At 38.7% G+C, this 23,892-nt stretch overlaps 1 protein-coding gene across 1 annotated transcript in view; it reads right to left on the reverse strand.

Moving 5' to 3' along the window:
- The window catches only part of LOC136051471 (ankyrin repeat domain-containing protein 26-like), a 58,414-nt gene that overhangs the window by 11,874 nt on the left and 22,648 nt on the right, over positions 1 to 23,892 (reverse strand). The window contains 16 exon segments of the mRNA XM_065740911.1: positions 447 to 1,403; positions 1,995 to 2,141; positions 3,225 to 3,408; positions 5,378 to 5,591; positions 6,495 to 6,633; positions 6,841 to 6,874; positions 7,495 to 7,630; positions 8,346 to 8,580; positions 8,741 to 8,750; positions 9,256 to 10,019; positions 11,849 to 11,934; positions 21,162 to 21,298; positions 22,054 to 22,191; positions 22,608 to 22,714; positions 22,830 to 23,003; positions 23,242 to 23,356. Coding sequence (XP_065596983.1) covers positions 447 to 1,403; positions 1,995 to 2,141; positions 3,225 to 3,408; positions 5,378 to 5,591; positions 6,495 to 6,633; positions 6,841 to 6,874; positions 7,495 to 7,630; positions 8,346 to 8,580; positions 8,741 to 8,750; positions 9,256 to 10,019; positions 11,849 to 11,934; positions 21,162 to 21,298; positions 22,054 to 22,191; positions 22,608 to 22,714; positions 22,830 to 23,003; positions 23,242 to 23,356 — 3,577 coding nt within the window.

Genomic DNA, 23,892 nt, shown 5'->3' on the forward strand with positions numbered 1-23,892 from the left:
ATTTTCTATCATCTTAAGAAGAAGTGTTTTTTTCTACTCTTTCTTCTGCATGAACATACTATAAATCCATCCCTCATCACTTCACTTATCTGCATGTTCACCTCTCAACCTTTGAATATTGGATGGTTCTTCTAATACTTTTTTTTTTTGTGTGTTGACAGTGCAATATGTGTAGAAAAGCAGCACTCTACAGGGGACTAAGGAGAAAGGATGAAAAAATTCTGAAGGATCATCTTCTTGACCAAGCCCTGCATTTCTCTAATTTCTGCTCAGATCTGAGCAGTGACCATTTACCAAAGTCTTCCTTAACTCCAAGAGAAAAACAATGAACCAGAACAAAACTACAAAATTCAGTCCTATGCATATAACATACCTGATGCGTTTTAGAAATACAAAGTCATTTTATGAACTGAAGCATTTTAATTTATTCTAGTTGTATAGCTTACCTCTCTTTCTACTTTGTCAGTCTCGTGTTTAAAGACTTGTTCCCTTAAATCAGTACACTCGGTATTTAATTCCTTGTTTCTCTCTTCCACGAGGTAAACTTGCTTTTCAGTATCAGCCCTGAGTTTGTTGAAAGTATCATTACATCTGTCCTGGACATCGTTCACAGCCTTTTCTTTCATAATCCCCTTGTTCTGCAAATCTTCCAGCTGCTGATGGAGTAAAATATTTTCACTTTGGAACTGAGCCAATCGCTCCTGCATAGATTCCTGCTTTATCATAAATTTGCTGACTTGATCTTTCTCAAGTTGCCAAGCATGATGACTTTCCTTTGCCTGCCACTGGGCTTGATTTAATTCTTTTTGTGTCAATTCTAGAAGCAGTGTTTCTTCTTGAAGTGTCTGTTTCAAACGGTGAAGCTCATTTTCTAGGCTACTAGCTTTGCTTTCCATTTTACTCAGCTGCTGAGTCAAGCCCTTGGTGGCTTCTCGCATATCACAGAGCTCATGATGGAGCTTGTCTTGTAAACGAAGCCACTCTTCACGTTCTCTCTGAAATGTTCGTTCGACATCACTTTTCAATGACTGATGACGTTCAAGATCCTGGACAGCAGTGTTCAAGCAAGAACGGAATGATTCAATCTCTATTGCCAGTCTGTCTTTGATTTCTTTTGTCTGTTCAAGCTTGGAAGTTAGCACTGCAGATTCCATTCTGAGGAAATTCAGCTGACCGCTGTACTGAAGTACTGTCTGTGTTAAGGCTTCCTCATTCAGTTTAAGTTCCTTCTTAAGATCTTCATTTTTTTCTTTCATAGTCTCATTGTCCACTACATATTTTCCTTCATCCTCCTGGTGCCTTAGTTTTACTTGATCAAACTCTAGTCTTAGCATAGCAATCTCTTCCTGCAGTAACTGATTTTTGTACAACAGATCCTTTTCTCTTTCACTAGTGTCAGATTCCTGAGTGATAAAGGACATGAATAAATAGTCACTTGTGGTTTAACCTGGCAGGCAGCCAGGCACCACACAGTCATTTGCTCACTCCTCACCTCTAAGTGGGATGAGGGAGAGATCTGGAAAGAAAATTGAACTCATGGGTTGAGATAAAAATAATGGATACAGGCAAATGATGAAAAAAAATGGAAACAAAAATGTGGTGGTAGTATAATAATCATTTCAAAACCCAAGCAATGGGATCACAAACAGCCTCAACCAAGTTCTTTCCTAGTTAATCCCAAAATATCTGTGTGTTTCACAACTAAAAACCTTAAAAATGATGGTAACAACTACACAATGAGGAACAGCAGATAGCTTAAGAAACTGGGTAAACAGCATCTTATTTTCCAGTGGCTTCCTACTTCCACATGCAATTCAGGTATATATGGGATTGATGCTGCTATCCAGAGTTTTTTAAAGAAAGCAGTAACAAAACCAGGTCATAGTGATAAACTGTAGATAATCCACCAACAGGCACAAAGAGTTATTTTTCTTATGACTTTAGAATGAGCACAGTGAAATATAATCACATGCATTAGAAATGGAACTGCTTACCTCTGAATTTTTTTCCATAGTCTTCCTTGACTGTACTTCCAGATCCTTCTGCCTCTGCAGGTGGCTGTTCAAAATTCCTTCTTGTAGGGCTCTAGCACTCTTTTCCTGAGTGAGCTGCATCTGTATTTCATCACGCTCTTCTTCAGTCTACAGCAATATAATGAAACTTGTGAATCCTGAGCAAAATCACAATTAGCAATACCTTCCTGTTTCATTCTTTGCATTCTTACGTTCTATTAATTCTAATAAGAGCTGTTTATCATAAAATCATAGAACGGCCTGAACATCAATCTTCCATGTTTGCAAATAAACATGTTTAAGCACTGCATGTTAACTGGTTAAGCACTGGAATAGGCTCCTCCGGGAGGTGGTTGAGTCACCATCCCGGAATGTGTTTAAAACCCATCTGGATGTGGTGCTCAGGGACATGATTTAGCAGTGGGTTGTTAGAGTTAGGGTAGTATGGTTTGGTTGCTGTTGGACTTGATGATCTTGGAGGTCTTTTCCAACCTGTTGCAAAAAATTAGCGCTCTAAAGTTTTATACTTAACGAATCACACTCTGTAACAAAAGAAAAAGGTAAAACTACCTTTCTTGGAAATGTACAGAGTTTAAGCAGAAACCCAAGTTATCTTTCTAACATACTATATATACACACTGAAAATAGAGATGTACACTTATATGCTTACAGGCAAAGATCTGCCTGTAAGAACAGCATAAAGCCAACAAGTAACATTTCCAAAAGCACACTAATTCCATTAACTATATGCTACTGCAAGGGTTTAAGCCTACATCTGTAACTCAGTGCTAACATTTAGAAATGCTTCAGAACATGTCATTATATTTTCAGTTTACCAAAAGCTAGCAATACTGCTGTACAAATTGAGCTGTACGAGATTTACGAAGACTACTAATGAGGTGAGACCCAGAAGAGGACTGGCCAACTGAACAAACAGACCAGGAGGCAAACTAATGCAGACCACACTGCCATTACATTCAGGCAAACTGAAAGAGGTGATGCTAACTATTTATTGCTCCTGCCAGAACAGTGTGGCCACTGAAGATCCCTAAGGACCATTTTCATGTGCTCTTACTATGTTTGTAATATGTCCTCAAAATGTACCAAGATAATTACCTAATGCCTGTTGCACAAACAAGGTACATTTTCAGTGGACATCCCAGAATACAGTATCAATTAAAAAGAAACAGAAAAACTGAATGTTTAATATACCTGCTTCAAGAGTTTTCTCAGCGATATTAACTCTGTTTCTAAATTCCTTGCATGCAATTCAAGTTGTTGTTTCTTCTCTGTCTCTCTATAATACTGATCTTCTTTCTTCCTCAGTTGTTCTTTCATTGTTTCATTTTGCATTTCAGCTTTAAGCCTCCTTTCCTCTTCTTGTTTCAAAGAAAATCTGGGATTTTAAAGAGAATATTTGAGGAATTAAAGCACGGACAAAAAAGTAAATATGCCACATTATGAGCTCGCAGAAACAAACTGTAAAAATGCCACATCTTTTCAAATGCAATATTTTTGCTGTAATTTTAAACTTTTAAAATCCAATTTCAACCCATTAGTGGTGGAAGACATCTTGTACGTGAGCTGTACAAGACTGACAAATAAGCCATTAAGTGACGTATAAAATTCATCATGTAGGCAGATATGAAGAATGTACACTTCTAAAATTTCTAAAAAAAACCCCAAAACTTCACATTACAGGTGCACACTTCATTCAAAATTAGCTCACTGTCTCACCAGATCAAAATACCATAAACTTTTAGTATCAAAATAAACTGCTCTTAATGTAGTGAACATCATCTACATAGTGAGAACTCATGGAGACTGCAAGTAGTGCTAACAAAAGAGCACATCACTTAACCTAAGACAGATCCAAAAACTTTTAAGCAAGCCTCCTCTAAGACTACAACAACTGTTCACCACGTGTAGAGTAACCTTTTTATTTTTATTCTGAAAGAGTAAGGACAGTATTCCAAAAACAGATTTAGAAATGTTAAGCTCAGAATGATTGAAAAGCACAGTTCTAAAAGTCACTGGATCTACATGTAGGAGGAATATCAGCAACTTGATTTTCAATCTGATAAAAAAAGCCTTGGAGAATGTGAGGCTTTATTTTTTTTAATAACTGAAACCATCAGCAGTTTGATTGGCTAAAACTCTTCACTGATGTGGTTAAAACTGTTCACTGCGTGTCCACAGTAAGTAAACAAGAAAGTATGTTCGTATTTGGTAGTTATTTTGAATATTTTTCCAATATCTTTGTCAACAAATAAGAAAGCAACTATGAACATAAAGAGGTGCCCCAAAAAATCCGCTTTACTAAGTCTGGAAAATGAATCTGCTTCATTAGTAGTGACCACTAATAAATAGCTCAAAAGATTGGCTGTAACATTAGAATTTAAATGGCTTATAATTATTGCTTTAATTTCTCAAAAAGTACAGCTTTTACAAATGTATAGCTAGTAGTTTTGAGATTTCATATAGAAAAAAAATTAATTCCTTGCAATTTATAGATGTTTGGGAATTTTGAAAAACATTCAGAATCAAATCCAGGCCAAATTAGGAACTGCTCTGTCTTACTCATAATCCCCTTCCAGACACTGGGAGACTTCTGACACACCTCCTCGACTTCTTCTCACAGAGAGAAGTGCTCCATGCTCTGTGATCGGCCTAGAATGCCTCCGCTGCACTCACACATGCTGATTATGATCTCATGTATGGAGAGTCCAAAAGTTGGACTCGGTGCAGCAAAAAAGACCAACAAGAGCTATCACTCCCCTCAGCTTCTTGACGCTCTGCTCCTCTTAACAGAAGCCAGGATACTCTCGGCCTACAGGGCTGTGAGATCATTCTGGCTTTTGTGGCACTTAAATCTGCCAAAGCCCCCAGGGCCTTCTCAGCAAAGCAGTTCACAAACCCGAGCATTTCCCTGGCTATCCTCACAAGGGATCCCTCCATCCCATGTGCAGGGCTTGGAATTTGTTCTTGATGTATTTTGTATAATGCCTGCTGGCCACTCCCCTGAAATAGTGTAAACAGTAATTATAAACCATCTGCATCTAGCAGATGAGGACAAGGGAATGATCTCAAATTTGACCTTCAGTCAAACACACCCACTAAACTGCTTCAATTGGCAGTCTGTGGAGTTGCCACAGTTCCTAATTTTATATAAAAACGGAAGGTACAAAGACAAAATCTGTGAAGCGCGACTCTTAAAAATACTTGTACTTCCCTATCCATAGAGGTACTTCAGAGATACATGGATGTAGCACTAGGGGACATGGCACGTTGTTGGTGGCTAGACCGTCAGCATCTTCTAAAACGTGATCAGGATAACACACATGATCAAATACAAGATTGCATACTTAAGGCTTTGGATGTCACTTTTGAATTCAACTTCTTGGTGAGCCAACATGGATTTCAAATCTTTAGTCTCTTCTGCTATTAATTGCAACTCCTCTTTTTCATTTTCCAATTTCCAGGCTTTGCTCTGGACAGCTGTATGGTGGTTTTTTTCACGACCTATCATCTGTTCATATTCAAGGAGTATGTTTTGAATTTTCAGCGGCACAGCAGAACCTATATGGAGGAAAAAAATACACGAGATTGCACGTACAATCTATTTAATTCATTGCTGTACTGGGGCTAGGTGGCAAGGTTTTCAGCAAGTCTCTGTAAGACAGACAGAGAAGACCGTGCCAAATACAGACGAGTCCAACAGACCCACTGCAGGACACAGTTTAGCCTATCAGCCAAGCTCATGGTACCTCCCAGAAAGCATGTATTGGAAAGGGCAAAAAATACCACATAGACAGAGAAGGAGGAAAAAAAAAAGCGTAAATAATAGCAGTGGTAACGTAAAGGTAAGATGAAGGAGAGAGAGGAAGGAGGATGCACTCCAGGTGTGGAAGCAGATTCCTAATCAACCTGTGGAGAGGACCATAATGGAGCAGGTGTTTTCCTGCAGCCCGCACTACAGCCTGTAGAGGGACTTATGCTAGAGCAGGGGAAAAGCATGAAGAGGCTGAAGGAGCAAAATTAAGTGTGTGAAAGTGGTGGGTGGAAGGTGTTTCATTTATTTCTTTTTATCTTTCCCACTACCAAATTTAATTGGCAAACAATGAAATCAATTTTCCCCAAGTGGAGCCTGTTTTGCCCATGACAGCAATTAGTGATGGCCCTGCCTTTGTGTCAGTTCTTGAACTTTTTAAATTCTATTTTCACCTCCTGTCCTGCTGAAGAATAGAAGTGAGAGGGCAGGTAATCCATATGTGCATTTTGAATTATTAGAAAAGATTAAGAAAATTAGTGCTGCTTATATTTATATCAAGCTATGTGTATACATGCAAGCATATTTGATTATGTATATTTTTTTTTTGGCAAAGATATTTTGGGGAGCAATTTGTCATGACTTACTAAGAGGTACAAGCAGGAAAAAAGAGAGGAACTTGTAACAGAAAACAAAGTGATTTACAAGTTTACCTGCATAAACCGCACTAAGCTGTTCTAACAGCAACATAGCTTTTTTGCAGTTTGAAGTTGTCCACTCAGCATCCCATGTAGTTGTGTCAGAGGACTGTGTTAAATCAAGGTCATCAGTAACAGCCATCTGTGTGCTGACCTACGGACAATACAGTGTGGTAAGTATACAACACTATATTATTGCAGATCATTATAAATGCAAGAACAATTCATCTTCTCACTCAGAGATTTGGCTAAAACAGTACAAAGTTGCATACTAGCAGAAATCGTTTGCATCTTGAACTTGATGTAAAAGCTATTACCCTTTAAGTGATTAAAAGCTGATAAAAACGTAATTTTACAGTACCTTTTTCTTCTTGCTCCCTGTTCTTGTTGCACGTCTGGAAAACAGAAAGACACTTCAGTACTGGAATGCTTATACTGCATTACAAACAATAACTGAAATTGCTCTGAAAACTTAGTTTCAGAAGAAAATTAAACTACAGTTTAATAACAAAACTTTTTTACATGTAGTCGAAGGCAAAAAAAAAAAAAAAGAAACAACAAAAACACCTCTTTATGTGTACTGAATGGCTATGTTTTCTGCATGGTATTAGGAATTATAGAACAGTTCAGGTTGAAAGGGACCTTAAAGGGTCATTAGGTCCACGTGGGGAAAGGGAGCCTAAAGGAGACTATCTTGCACCCAGTCCAACTGTGCCCTGAAGATCTCCAATCACAGGAAATTCTATCATGTCACTGGGAAGACTGTTCCAGGAATTGACTGTTCTCCTTCAAAAACATCTTTTATACCAAGATGATACTTCTCCCAGGGCAGCCTGTACCCACTGTACCTTGTTTTCTCCACATGGCTGACATCCAGTTCGCCAACCACCTGTACCCCCAGGTCTTCTTTGGCATAGAACAATCCCTATGCATTCAGTTTATAAATCTTAACTTTCGTTTTCAGGCCAATTTTTGTAATTATTAAATTATTTATAATATTCCTTATATTTAGTACCTTTCTTCATCTTGAGATGTTTCACTGACAGTGCTATCATCCATTAATCCTTGAATCTTCTGCTTAGCCTTCTTCTTTGAAGACTGCCTTTTCTTCTTCTTTTTCTTCTTCCTTTTTGCATTCAGAACAGATTTACAGCATTGAACAGAAAGAAAAAAAAATCACCAATTGCGTACATTACATAAAAAAAGAAACACTCTAGGAAAAAAAACAACACAACAAAAACAAGACTAAAGATGTCTGCGATAAAACACAGACTTGATTCCCAAGATCTTGGAAAACATTCAAGCTGTAACGCTTCTCTGTCCCAATCAGGGGATGCACATAGAGCACAGATTTTCCTCAAGAAGACACAGATAAAAAAATCCTGCCTAGAGTTATGCAAAAGCATCTGTGTCTTCTTCAAACTTTTTAGACCTGTTTGGTAATATTATCTTTCCCTTTTTCCTGACAAAGGGGATCTGAGTTTAATGAAAACAAGTACACGAGGAACACTAGCATCTCCTAGAAAAGGGAGAAAATAAATTAAGTTTCTGCTTTTCTGTTCTGAGTGGCTATTTATTAGGAAAATAGCTTCTTCTCAATCTCCAGCTAAGATTCTGAAGACCCCATTAGTGTCCGTTTTAAGGAAGAAATTCACAAGATCTCTATCTCCTCCAGTGAAATAAAATTGAACGTCCAATGTGCACTCAGTTCTTAGAAAAACATATTTTTAAAAGCTTGAGAATCATGGGACAACTCGGCATAGCTTTCACTGAGGAAAGTGCTTCAAACACAAGACCAGAAAAACCCTGAAGCTAAAACCCCTAAATATTACAAATAAAAATTACAGATTATTTTATTAGTTTACCTTTTTAGCGGCATTTCTATTAATTTTAATCTCTCTTCAGATGAAGAATTCTCTGTGTGCATTTCTTCTTCTATCATTTTTTCACTCTCAGTTTTTTCTTCATTCTTCCTTAGAGCAAGCTTTTCTTTCACTGGTTGACTGGTAATATCGCCTGCTGGTGTACTGAATTTATCAAGATCTTGTTTCTCCATTGTTTGCATTTTGAAATGTTTCTGCTTCCTTTCTTCCTTCTCAACCTACGAAGAGAAAGTTAAGCTTCATGTATTTTTTTGTTCCTAAAGGTGATAAAAACTGTATGTAAGACCAAAGAATCCAAGGCTGACTTCTGAAATAATGAAAAAATAAAACAAAAAACAAAAAATTGCTCCACAAAATGTATGAAGTCATTGAAAATACTCTGATTTCACTCATGATTTAAAGTATCACAAAAAAACACAGCCCTTAGGACAGAAACAATAAGTCATGACTGATGGATAAGGAATTAGATGGACTACACACCATTACTTGTAGAAACACAAAATAAAGAGCGGATGTATGACGGAGCACTTCCTTAATGACGAGGAAAAAGAAACCCCAAACTCACAAGCAGAAAGTTTCACAGCAATCAGGAGTTTTAGTGAAAGGCAATGAAGGCACACCATGCACAAATCACAGCAAACGAAGAGATTAGTCAAGACCCTGTTCAGAAGCTATTTTCATTCCTTGACTGAGAATCAAAATTGGTGTACTTGTATGCATTTCTTTTTACAGCAGTGAGGTGATCACTACTTACACTGGAACTGACTGCCACCTATTGTTAAACTGAAACACTACATTTTGTTTTCCCCACAACGTAATTAGAAGGTTTTGAGAAAAGTACCACTCTAGTCTCTAGTTTTTTATTTCCATTCCTCCCATTTCCTTGATTTCACTAAGGCAGTCTCTGGAAATCCTTGTCAAATTTCCTCTCTCTTATCAAACCAAGTGTACTTTCATCATTTGTGGAAATCCGTCTTATTTTAGGAGGAATATTAGAAATGCCATCCAAAATATTTGTTTCTAGACAATGTCTCAGGGAATATTCAGGACTTACCTCTACATTCCTACTAATCCCATTCTCATTCTCTTCCATTTCCTCTCCTTTTGCTAGAGGTACTTCTGTATTATCTGTGCACTTAGCACAGTCTTCTTCGTCTGCACTCCAGATATTGTCCATGTTTGCATTTAAATTACTGTGATCAGGAAGGACGGCACAATTTGAAATGACAATTTCCAATTTGGGTTCTTCTAGGTCTGCGTTAAGTTTCGTATCTCCAAATTCACCTTTACTTTCTAACTTATTACTTGATTCTGTCACCCAAGATGAAACACAAAAATTCTCCAGTTCTTCCTTGAAGTCATCTTCTGCCACTTCTGCCGCAAGGGACGTAGTTTTTTCAGATTCATCAATTTCACCAAACAGCTGCTTCAGCTCTGCTGTAACCTTTTTAAAATTTGCTTTCAATTCCCTTTTCTCATTTTCAACCCACATTCTTTCATATCTTTCTTCCCACGATTTTAGATTTAACTGCTTGTCAGCACTGTGGGATTCCTTGTTTTTTGCTAGGGCTTCCTGAGGAGAAATTTCTGCTCTGTCAGTCTGCTTTTCATGTGCTGTCCTTTCTACCAAGTTGGTAGTTTCTAAAATACATTTAACCTTAAATAAGCAGATAGAGACAGACAAATTACCAAGAAAAAGGAAATTACGGTTAAGCCAAGTGATGATGTTGCAGACTTATCCGATCATGCCACAAAAATAAAAACACTACCTTATTTATTTATTTATTTTAAGAATGTTATGTTTTTATGATTTTGGTACTGGTATTCCACATCATAACATCATGCAGTGCATTTGGAGTTAAGGAGTTAATATTCCAGCTCCGTGGACCATCGATAGTTCCAGGTTTGCCTGTCTCAGAAGAGAAGAACTCCATTCCCCAGAGGACTTTGCGATGCTTTGCGTTCTTACGTGTTTACGCTCAGAGGGAAAGATAAAAACTGTCTGCAGTCACGGGACTCTCTCTTCCCTTCGGGACCGAGCTCGGCAGTGGGTGTTTGTTGCAGCCGTCCGCCTTCAGCATTAGCGTAAGGCCTTCGGTTTATCGGACACTCTCTCTCTTGCTCATTTTATTTGATTCATTTGCCTCAATTCCAATTATATTATATTGTGTTATTTTGCTTTCTGATATCTTATTTAGTAAATTAGCTTTCCTCCTCAGATCGTTGCCGCTGTTCTGTTCCTGGGCCCATCTCCCTTCTCCTTTTTCCCTTTCCCCCTTCCCCTTCCCCGGGGTGTGGGCCCGAGGGTCCCCTGCCTCAATTGTCACGGTACCGGGTCAAACTGTCCCGCAAACCGCTGACAAAGAAGGAAATAGAAGGATGTAGTTTAGAAACAATGGTTTTTCTTCCTTTAGATTTCTCTGATCACGAGCATTGCTTTTACCAGTTATAGAGAGAAGGCAGGCTAAAAGTACTTTATGTTCTAGTACACTACTTAAGAAAACAAAACAACAACAACAAAGAAAAAAACGACCAAACAGATACCAACAGAACTATCAACAACAATGTAGAACACAACTGCCTTAAATTTCCCATCCTCCATCACTTTCTACTATCTGGCACTCTACAACACCCTGCGATCTTGTCACACTGGTTATACAGGCCCTTTTCTCCCTCCACATCTTAATTCTGCAAAAATCTTTCACAATGGAGAGGAGCATCTCAGTCAGCCAACGCTTGTACCAGCCATTCTGCTCCCAGGCTTCACTCTTTTTGCACGTCTACTACCTTCTTTCAGTACTTAAGTTCTGTTCTCTACCTCTTGAAATTCACATCCCTCTTCCACGGTGCCTGGGCATGTGGTTGAAAATACTTGCTCCACTGTCCCTTGAGGTATTACAGAAGACTCTAGACACTCACTGGAGATCCCTACCCAGTCCTGTCCTGTATGCCCAATACAAACGGAATGCCTGCTTTATATTCCTCCATAACGGCCTCCAAAAATTATTTTCAAACACTTTTTAACTTGATCACACAAGGCTACCTTTTGCAGAAGCAGAGAAAGCATTGACAGATCATCATATTTCAGGTTTTTGCTTGATCTTTCTCTTACAAAGAGGAAAATATGGCATATTTTATCAAAGAAACAATCAGACAATAGAAAAATCTTGCTCCCAATTGAATACATATTTTGGATAGGAAAAAAAATCACAACTGCACTGTTTCTCAGCACTGCACACAAAGAAAAACACTGCAGTGTTTAAGCAAACCGGCTGGAAACATATCAGGACAATGTCAAGTATCCATCGCAGCAGCAAGCATTTTACACAACTCTAAGAAGATAGTATCTAACTTCAGATGATAAAATCCTCACGTACAAGACTCTCTTTTCAGAACTATTTACTGAGAGGTAAGCTTTCTTTTACCTAAAGGCATAACACAGTTCACTAATTCAGACTATAACTCATATTATCTGTTTTCACATACCTGCTCCCCACAGCTTTCAATGGCTTCCATGACAATCTCTTCTTCAGATGATGATGGCGCATGAAAGACAGAATTGGAGCACTCATCTACAGTGAAGAAATCACATTTTTGTAATGAACATGACTTATTACAACTTACTACAACAACAAAAATACATCAAGATTTGATTTTAGTTCACTTGGTGGTCAAGTAACACAGATGTACCATAGAAAGATCACCATAATCACCTCTTCCCCCTTTCCATACTGATTTCAAACTTAACTTAGCTGAATCATATGAAGCAGACTTTCAAGACAATTGAAAAGCTGATTTAGAGCTCCCAGAAGCTTGCAAAGATCTGGTTCCAGCCTACTAAGCTAAAATTGGATTAGCCTTTTCAGTTATGTTGTTGTACCCATGTTATAAGCTGGACTGCCAAATCATTTTTAAAAAGAGACAAGTTTTATTCCGACAACAAAACTTTCCTGCTCTCTCATGCTCAATCAGGATGGTCATGAGGTAAATGCCACAAGCTGCAGGCAGAAACCCTTAGCAACAAAACCTGAATTTATCCTCAAGTTTAACTCAACCAGACACCACTCTTACCACGTTGAGCAGCAAATTAAAGCAAAAAAAATACATACATGTCCAGACAACACACACAACACACGCGAGAACTTCCAGGCCAGCAAGAGCAGTGTTAACTGGTGTTAATTAACAAGAGCCCAGCATTTCTTCACTGCTAAAGCACACACCCAGAACACAACAGGGCTCCTATGGAAAACACTAGAAAAAGTTCACTTGTCTATAAACACAGACAAATCCAATCTATGAGAAAGTTACCATTGTTGTGCTCCCCTGAAATATTCAGCAAGCACGCTCCATGTTCAGCTGCAGCTGGGAGCAACACACCAGGTGATACTTTTCTCAGGCTTTCGGAATCCGACTGTACAATGTAAAACACATGCATGAGAATTGGTACAAACTTGTTTTTTCTGTAATGTAATTTAATCTTCAATCTTTAATTTAACCTTTGTATCAAAGGTTTTTATATCTCTAATAAAAGGGAAAAAACATCCTCACGTCTCATCTGAACTATTCTCTCATGTTGATCAAGCTTGGCAAACCAGACAGCCACAAAAGAAATTAACATGGGAAATCAAGATGTTGATAATAAACAAGGAGCTTATGCTCGAGGGGCTTGTACCCCACAGTGGTGAGAGAATGCACCAATCACTCCATTGCAAAAAGAAAACAAGTGTGATTTGTGTTGATTAAAGGCTATTAAAGGCTAACAAGGCAAAGCTAACAGAGATTAAGGCTACCTTGAAAATCTTAGTCTTGTATTTTTAAGAAAGGGGTAGGGGATGAGTTTGTTTTTCCTCACAAAAAAGCAAAAACAACAACAAGAAAAGAACAACCAAGAGGAGGGCTAGCTACAGACCCTGCTCACTTTTGTCTTGTTACTTATCTCAGACAGAACGGATAAAAACAGCCAACACACTCGGTATTTGTTGAACACTTTTGAAAAATGGATTAAGTGTATCTACAAAAGATAGAAGTTCTATACAGAAAAATCTAAATGTCTGTGCTGCTCACTCGGGAGACAACCATTTAATTCCAACTGCATCGGCAGAATAGAGCTGGACAGTGAGAAAAACAATCCTCACACAAGCTCCCCTGAGCAGCTAACAAGTTTTTATGTGCAGTAAACCATGCTGTATCAACATCATGCTAGAAAACCAACTCCAAAGCCAGTAGCTAGGAGGCCCACGTAAGCAGTTTGACCTAACTTTGTCCCACCACTAACTGAACGCACAATCTACCGTGTAAGAACTTCAAAGACCCCCAGTTACAGACATAGAGCAGCAACAACACGAGGTAAACAAGCCTCATCAGGGGCAGGGCTCAATTCAAAGGGAATCACCTTATTTATTTATTTATTTTAAGAAGGAAATAGAAGGATGTAGTTTAGAAACAATGGTTTTTCTTCCTTTAGATTTCTCTGATCACGAGCATTGCTTTTACCAGTTATAGAGAGAAGGCAGGCTAAAAGGACTTTATGTTTTAGTACACTACTTAAGAAAACAAAACAACAACAACAAAAAAACCCGACCAAACAGAAACCAACAAAACTATCAACAACAATGTAGAACACAACTGCCTTAAATTCCCCATTCTCCATCACTTTCTACTATCTGGCACTCTACAACACCCTGCGAGCTGTGTTAACACAGTGTGAGTGATTAACAAGCTTTTTACTACCCACCACAAGGAGAACTGGCTACATTACAATCATTTGTGCTCCCCGGAGTCAGAATTATTAAATTCCATTCCAAGCTTCCAAGAAAAATATTTACTAGGAAAGCCTGTTGGTTCCTGCCCTCAGCCCAAAAATCAAAAAGCATAACGTCTACCAAAGCTGTACCACGCCTCAAACCCACCAACTGCATCCTCTCTGCAGTCTCCTCGTAGCTCTGACTTCACACTCTATTCCTCAATGGTGCTGACTGCTCATATCACGTGTCACAGTCCCTGCAACATGCTCCTTGGTTTGTGTTCCCTTCAGAATTAGGCCTGCAGCCTTGGTGTCCCAAGAGGCCAAGACCATTGATCTTCTCACACTGGTTATACAGGCCCTTTTCTCTCTCCACATCTTAACTCTGCAAAAATCTTTCACAATGGAGAGGAGCATCTCAGTCAGCCAACGCTTGTACCAGCCATTCTGCTTCCAGGCTCCACTCTTTTTGCACGTCTACTACCTTCTTTCAGTACTTAAGTTTTGTTAATAAGAACATTAATAAGAACAGTAGGAGTGAGCAGATGTAGTTTATATAAAGTGTAAAATCAAAGTATTCAAAAACAAAGAAAATAATGCACACTGCCAAGTTTGGCTTCTGTGGCTTCTACAAATGAAAATACATTTTAAAATAATTATTTGATCTATTTTTATTAGCTTGTTTGTTTGTAAACAAATCTTTTACCTACATCAAATCTTGAACAGTAAATAAAGGGCTGACTCCTTTTGAAAGTACTTATATGCTTTCTAGATCCTTCAATTTTAATTACACAAACATTCTTCATGTATACAAGTTAGTGACTATTTTACTTCAAAACTATCTGTAGATGCATAACAATCCCAAGAAAAATGTTTTTTTTTAAAAAAAAAAACTGACAGTCAGTGACAGATCTGTAAATTTCAAAACAACGCTTGAAATATGCATCACTTCAATTTAAATCAATGTAAGCAAATGGAATGATGTTTAAAGTACACATGCTTCCATCTCCAGCATTGCAGAGTGTGTTGAACTACCAAATCCTAATCATTGCAGAATCCCAGTGCAACTGACTACATACTCCAGACATCACTGAAAAAAACGTCAATCCTTCAGAACATCAATAAGAACAGTAGGAGTGAGCAGATGTAGCTTATAAAAAGAGTAAAATCAAAGTATCCAAAACCAAAGAAAATAATGCAGCGTGAGATTATGTACAAGCACGGAATGTCATCCCACAGAGAAAGGAAAAAAGAAAAAAATCCTTATTTGAGCAGCTCAAGCATTAAGCACTCAAGGAACCTAGTGAGAAAGAAAAGAGAACCAGGTGATGAACAGTTTGACTAGATTTTGATAAATAAATATTCTTTTTGATTATCAGTTAGCATTCTACCATGTAAACTAGGGGAAACCATAGCAAAGTTTGAAAGAGAACAAAATAGGTTATTAACTTACCAACCCCTAAAGTCTGCAAATCTGACTCAATGAACAGCTACAAAAATCTGTTTTTTTATCTTGGTATCTACTGCGTTTTTGCCCCAGACCATAAATCTACTGCATGTTCTGCCAAAGGTACATCTCTTTTTGGAAAAACTCAGAGCTGAAGAAAGGTTGACAGACCAGAGACTCCTTTTAAGGAGAAAAAAATGAATTGTCTGGAAAAGCAGTTTACTGCAATCTAATAGAGAACTGCCTTAAAATAACTTACTTGACATAGCCATTTTCCTACAAAGGCACTGTACCTTGGGGGTAAAATCCAGTTCTTCTTCGTCAGAAGTATGCCAACTGTCACTATCATCCTCTTTTTCAGAACTTCTTAGAAAACAAAGCAAAATAAATACTGGTTCTCTCAAATCATTTCTCAAGTAAGTGTTTGGTATTTTTAGAAGTCTCACCTTATTGAACCTCCTCCGGAAATGTCATCTATTGCTGTTCAAATATAAATGGAAAAGTGGAAATTAGATTTTGCATAGTAAAAATTAATCAGTACCTACACTGAACACGGAAAAACGGTTCATAATAGTATGGAAGCTGGAGTGGCCAATTCAATAAAAACACCACGAAGGAAAGCATCTACAAAACAGTGCTTTTTCAAACTATATTGTAAAAATAAAATGATAAAAACAGATGAGAGATATTTGCATTTTATTTGCTGCTCTTCCAAGCTATGGATTATTCTGAAAAATGTAAAGAAAATCAAAAAGCATACTTGAGAGCTAAAGGCTGTCCTTAGATAGAAGAATCACCAGCAGTTCTCCACAGTGAATCATCAAAGGATATACAAGAGACAAAAGGAGCATTACCCAGGCATGCTATACTACACTGCAAGTTTTCATCAGTCCAGTGGAGGTAGTAATTCACACCTAAGATCATACGGTAAGTCGCGTCAGAAGGGATCTCCAGAAGTCTATCAGCCAACTACTTAAAGCCAGCTCAGCTTTCAGGTCAGGAAAAGTTGGTTAGGGCTTTATTCAGTGTAGTCTTGAGCACCTCCAAGAAGAGAAACGGTCCAACCTCTCTCTTTTGCCATCCTTATCATGGCAACACTTTTCATTTCCAGTTAGAAACTTTCTTGCTTCCATTTCCACGTGGCTCTTGCACTTCCACCTCCTGCCAGGTATCACAGGGAAGCACCTGGCTGTGTCTTTTGATCCGCATTAGAAGCCACTGTTAGGACCTTTCAAAGCTCCCTCTTCTTCAGGCTGAGTAAGCCCATTTTCTCAGCCCCCTCTCACGGGGCAAATACTCCTTCACAAAAATGATGGCTCCCTAGACAATTAGCTCACTGCTGAACCATCAACCTCTCCTGTAGCAGGAACTCAGAACTACAACCAAGGATCAAGGCACAGTCTAGTGAGTGCCAAACAGGGGCAGACAATCACGTTTCTCGTCTCCTGGCTTTCCTGCTCTTAAAACAGCCCAGGCTGCAGCTCTTAGCTGCCACAGCACCCTGCTGGCTCATGCTCAGCTCGCCCTCTGCCAGGTCTCTGTCCTTTCTGCCACCCTGTCACACAGTCCCACCATGTTTTGTAGGAAGGGATTGTTCCTCACCATGAGGGTCTTGGTATTTGCCTTTGATGGATTTCTTACAGTGTCTGCCAAATCCACTTCACCAATTGGCCAAAGTCCCTCTGCATGCCAGCTCTGTGCTGAAGCATATCCAACCATCTCCCTAATATCAGATCATTTGCAAACTTTATGAAAGTGCCTTTAAGTAGATATATCCTTCGGGTCATTGATGTACTGATGAAAACTGCACGGTAGGAAAACAACTTTTGTCCTCTTAACAACCAAGACAAAATAGAAGGACTTTGATTCCCAGCAAACAAGGAAAAACAAACGTATCTGACCTCCACATAGAAGTCAGCATTCCCAAAGTTCTTGAACTAACTGTTAACGATAATTAACAAAATGAAGGGCAAATGAGAGTACAAATTCTGTATTTCCTAAACACAGAGATTAGCTGAGAATATTCCCTGATCTGAACACAGCTTTCTGAAGATGCAATACAGTATACACATTCAGTGAAATCTCATGTAGAGAGATTCACCAAGAGGCTGAAACTTCCAATGTTAATGTTCTAACGTTAAATGGATTAAATGCTTACAGTCTGATTTTTGATGTTTTCCTCTACAGACAAACACAGAACATTCTTAAACGCTAACAGAATACTGCAGTACATATAACTAACTAACTCAGTACTAAGACTCTATCTGCTAACTTTACACACACAACAGAAAATTGCTGCTGTGTAGAACAGTTAAACACTGGACAGGTGACTTCAGTTACAACTTCATTAAGTATCGCTAGAATTAATCAAAACAGCTCATTAACTTATCTGAACTTTTGCTTTCAACATATAATACATAGAACCAATGATCAAAACCAGGTCGCACTATCCTTTTCAAGGCAGGACAAGAATTTCACGAGATAGCTTTCAGCTAGACCAAAGTCACAGCCATGATGCATTGACACAGAAATGAGATCTAGTCCCTAGGGATTGCCTGTTTCCACTTTATTTGAATCCCGTCCCCATTTCTGAGCAACAGAAGAACAGACTACCAAGCAAACAAACATACAACCTAAAAAACAAAACGCTATCACAAGCGACAAAAGCAATTGCTGAATTCAGTAATAATGAACTCATGCAAAACATGCAAACAAATAAATCTGCCCCAAATTCACTCTAACTTATAGATCTTAAACCACCAAGATATGGATCTGCAAGATAATAAACCTACGATGTGTTTGTGCATCACAAGACATGTTTCATATTTAAAATACTGCTGTGCATAATACCTTTCCTTCATTCTCCTTTTCTTGATGTCTGCTTAGGAGATGGTTGCATTCCTATATCCACTAAGGGAAAGGCATGGAAAGCACAGACGAAACAATGACATCAGAATAAATTTAAAATCTTAGAAGACTGGAAAACACAAAAAGCACACAGACAAAGCTACAGCACTGGGAGAAAGCACTGTGACTATGATGTGCATTTGTGTGCATATATACATCCGTGTTTCAAAAGAGAAGTAATGGAACCGTATCCCTTCATCAAATTCTTTCACAACAAAGCTGTCACTTTTCTCTGGAGCAGAAGGTCGTCCTGTTTATATTGATTTTATCACAATACATGCAATAATGTGGAAAAACAGCTATTATCAGAAACATACATTTATGAAACAGATAAAAAGGATCACAGAATGGGCTTGGGTTGAAAAGATCTCAAGATGGTTTCTCATCCTTTCTGTTTTCCTCTGTTTCCTCAGCGGGGGAATATAGGAAAAGTTTTATCTGACCTCAGGAGATATAAATCACACAGGAGTGCTGATGTACTTTTCTAAGAGCTTTACAATGCCGAGACTAATTCTCTAACAACTTGGGGAAACAGTGAAGGAACGGCACACTAGTACGTGCTACAGTGGCTAAAAACAGTCACTGAAGACGTAACTCAAAATAAGAACTTCACCATTATTATTTTTCTTAAAAATAAACTCCTACTTAAAATCCAAGAGGTCGGTCATTCAATACGTTAGTTCTGGAAATCAATTTGCCTGTGATTAATAAAAAGGTTCATGTTCTGATATTCAAATAATCATGAGCGAACTTCTTAAAGATGCTGACCTGTTCAACATTCTTCACAGTCGTCTAACTAGAAAGTACAAATGTAGCAGAAAGAATAAGGTCAACGTTTTAAATGGCAGAAAAATAACAGAGAAAAGCAAAAGAAAAGAAAATAATTCCAAAGTGGGCATTTCTCTGGTCTCTGCCTTGGAATCCCAGCTTCTCCTCTAACGAACACTTTGAGGACTGTTACTGTGGCATATTAAAAGGAATCGCATGATGCAGAGTGTGGATGCAAGCCAGAGACTGCAAAATTAATTCCAATATTGTTCCTACTATGCTACTGAAGTTTCCCTCTGTGCCCTCCAGTTCACCTGCTGGGTCACCTCTAAGAGTCTGTTGGAAAAGACCGTTAAGATTTAAACTGAGTTCCAACCCCCCTGCTTTAGGCACAGGCACCTCCCTCTAGACCAGGCTGCTCCATCCAGCCTGGCCTTGAATGCCTCTGGGGCATTCAAGGTTCAAGGCATCCACAGCCTCACTGGGCAACCTGGACCAGCGTCTCACCACCCTCACAGTAAACAATTCCATCCTAATATTTAGTCTACCTTCTTCTCAGAATAAGAATCCTTCATATTTTAAAGTGATCCAGGCCTGTCAGCCCTTACTGTGGAGAAAAAGAGAAACTATCTACATGCACAGAAGGTAGCAACTGAGTGGGTTTGGGATGAAAACAGGATTTTGATGATTAAACCAACTGTATCAAGCCCCACCGAAGAGCAAGCAAACAAATCTGCAAAACCAACCTACGAGAAACTTTTCCAACCAATGTCGATTTCAAAGCAACTGCTCCTAAGTCAAAGACAACATCACTTGGGTCTAAAATCTATTATATCTGTGAAGAGTCTGGGAAGAAAAAATATGCCGTGTATTCTTTGTTTATACTTCCCAACGCCTTACAATAACAATAATAAATGATGAGCAAGTGTAATAGATAATGAATTGCGTTTGACATAATTCTGACACAAAGCCCTTAAAAATAAGGAATAAATAAAATCTCCTATGTTAGGGGGGCCTGAAATGTAAATGGCAAGGTAAACATTTCCTTTATACTAAAACAGTGGTTTTCTAAGATTCCTTTGGGGCAATATGAGCATATAAACGCTGCCTGGATTTTAAAGGAGTTCCCTTCCTTTAATTACAAAGCAACGAGGCAAGGCTACAGTATTTCTGGATCACAAAGTCCTGTGGTCTTCCTTAAATAAAACCGATTGGAGCTGAAGAAAAGCATCACTTTTATCATAAACCAAACCATGTCCAAAAAGATGCAGTATACACAAACACTGTGCCATTGTTGCTGATGAACTTGCCTGTCCAAGACAATTTTTGTTAATGTCTCCACAGCACAAAAACAACTGTAATTGAAGGTGAGAAGTTATGTGACTTTCTACAAGGAGCTTAGTACGGGTGAAACTATCACAATTAAAACAAAGTGACAGAAATCCTGTGGAACTCAACAAAACATGCATCTTCTTGCAAGTCATCTGCTGCTTCACTGCTACAAAAGATAAAACAATTCAGGACAAAACTACAGCTGTTGCAATCTGATCTTCTGAGCAAGGATCTGAAAGAGCATCTCTAAGTAAAACTGCACACCTGAATAAACAAGGTCACTCTAACCTAGTTTGTTCCCCGTCTTCCCTTCTCCTTGCCAAAAGGAAAACTCAAATAAAGGAGCAATTTGATGGGCTGAAGGTGACAACTGTATGAGTGGATAGATGTAATGAACACAAATCACAACTGTCCTCACAATCTGTTGAGATGCATTTCAAAGTAGCCGCAAGCAAGCACATTCATAAAACTTCTTGCAACAGTCGAACTGATGCTTCCACCAAAATCAATACTAAGCGCAGTAAACTAAAAAGATACAAACCAACCTAAGGAAGAAACCATCATGATTTTCTCATTAGCTCTACCACAGTTAAAAATCCTACCTCGGTCCATAGCAGGTGCACCCAAGGTAAAGCCAGTAGCACTAGACTTGTCAGGAGTCATAGGTACTGCGATGTCTTGGCTATCACGTGCAGAAGCTTCCCCTGTGTTCTCCCCGTCTGCCAGTTGTTTACTAAGACTATAGAAAGAGAGGAAATGCATTTGAGAAAAATAATCCCATGCCTGCACACAACACTTAATGGAATAGTAAGAGCCTCCTACTATCCACTCTAGACACATCCATAACCAAAATTATTGATATATTCAGTCAGGGTAACACAGTCTACTATTGCCTGACTGCAACATGCTAAAGTATTCCAGACATGACCATTCTTTACATGCACATCCATATCTATGAAGTTATTTACTTCTGCTTGGCACATTTTTGCAGTCCAGTTTTTACAAATACAACCACACTCTTAGGAACGAACGCCATGGGTTAAACGCTCACGCATAAGAGTAAGTAAAACTGCTCAGTAATTTAACAAAAGAAATAACAGCTAGATCTTTTCTGAAACAGAAGGTAGATGGTTACTGGGCAGGGGAAGTGGAGACAGTGATAGCAATGGTTCTGTTTGTAAACTCTTCTCAAAACATTTCAGTTTTTCAAGTTCCATCTCAATAACTGCGGGCTACAGACACTTTAATAAAGAGTGAATACTAGGCAGATATGAGCTTAGCAACAAACACATGAAATCTTCTAGAGAATTTTGAGCAGAAGCCCTCTTCAACTTTCAAATCAACACCAGACACATGAACAGTACATGTCAGAAGATGTCACTGAATACATCTTCAAGAGGGGTCTCAACACACAATTAAACCTTGGTCCTGTTATTAAATAGGTCCAAATCCAACACCGATAACTGAAAACTTAGCAATAAATTTAAGGCTTACCTAGAATGTCCGTGAATAATAGCATAATCCTCAGCTGTCCATCCATTAGTGTCTTTATGGGAAAGATCAGCACCATAGCAAAGAAGAAGTTTTATCAACTTAAGCTCCCCACCAGCCGCAGCAGTCATAAGAGGGGTTCTGAAGCATCAAAAAGACAAAGTATATAACTTTACTCAGACATTGTAATTATTTTAATCCCCATTTGCTCACCTTCAAAGAAAAATAAAATCACTTTATGAACAGAAGAGCTTCTACATTGACAACGCTTGAGTACAAGCTATGTGACAATCTGAAAAACCCTCTAGGGCATAAATGCAATGCTGCTGGCACGACAGCACTTTCCTGCCACAGTGGCTACTGCAACTTTTCTTGCAGTTCTCAATGCAGAAAACATGCAGTAATGCATGACACCAGCTTTCAGACCTGCTTTCACCAGTCACTCAGGGAACTTCTTCTCTGTGTGCCTTTCTGCTTCAACACTCAATCCCATACTTCTCATCAGTCCAACTTGAAGACAATTTAGGTGACCCACAGAGTTTAGATCACCTCCTCACCTTTCACCTTCATCTCGAGCATGAACATCAGCTCCTTTTTTAAGGAGGATCGCTACCATCTCTTCATGATGTTCAGAGACAGCGAGAATAAGGGGAGTACATCCCTCCTGAGAGGACAGAAATAACTCAAGTTAAAAATCAAAAGAAACAAACGAAGAAGCTTCAATAAAAATACTGATGCAACTTTTTGAAAGATCTTCCCTACCGAATCTCAAAATGTACCTTATTTTTAGCATCAATATGGGCACTGTGCTCAATTAACATCCTTGCTAGAGATGTGTTAGGAGCTACAGCAGCCATGTGAAGGGCAGTGTTGCCGCTAGCATCGGCCAGGTTTGGATCAGCACCGTGCTCCAGCAGGACTGTCGCACATTTTTCTTGCTGGCATTGTACTGCCTGGAAACAACACACAAAAAAAGGTAAAATTTCCAGCAGTCATATTTCACCGTGTCACGACTACTACAACTTCTCAATCCTGGAATATAAAATCACTTTCCAAGATGAGCTATCCCACACCAATTACAGCTTGCATGTTTCTAAACAGACTTACATAAAGAATCTGGTAGGACATCCATCTTTTAAAACACAATCAATAATTCCTACTTGCATACGGAGCATAACATGTTCTACCTACATCAATCAGCGGTGATCTGTTATCTGTGTCAGGAAGATTGAGCTCACAGTTGTTTTCTACTAGAAACGTAACGACATCCGCATGTCCATTTGCACAAGCAAGATGCAGTGCTGTCCTGAAAATTAAATGTGTAAATTGAAACTGATAGCTAAATAAATCATTTCAGTCTGTGGTACACAAATAGGGCAAATTTAATTTCTCCATCCCAATCACCTCCCAAAATGTTAAACACAATAAAATTAAAAATCCCAAGCTCGTTCCATTACGAGTAACAGAAGTTGTACACCCAAAGCCTGAGGAGGGCTAGGAACAACCTTCCATAGCATCTGCTGAATGAGACAACATTTTCTCCACTGGGAAACTGAACTTTCACAAAGATTCCTGTGTCAAGGCACTGGCTTCTGCCTTTGACAGAAAGGTGCTTGTGGTACAGTAAGGGAAACTAAAGCTTGGGAATCTGAGAGCTGTGGTGGCATGTAAAATTCTAGGTTCTCCCAGGATCATTCACACACCAGACTCATATCATAGATGCAGGAGATGGGTTTTATAGGAAAAATATTCATGCACTAGCTTGGTTATTACTGCAACCAGTTTGGTGCAGAAGTGTTCTACATCTGACAACGTCTGGCAGAGCAGATGGCAGAACACTGG

The sequence above is a fragment of the Cyrtonyx montezumae genome, unplaced genomic scaffold (assembly GCF_038088225.1).
Source record: "Cyrtonyx montezumae isolate F1298 unplaced genomic scaffold, pur_monq_1.0 scaffold_3, whole genome shotgun sequence".
Classification (NCBI taxonomy): domain Eukaryota; kingdom Metazoa; phylum Chordata; class Aves; order Galliformes; family Odontophoridae; genus Cyrtonyx; species Cyrtonyx montezumae.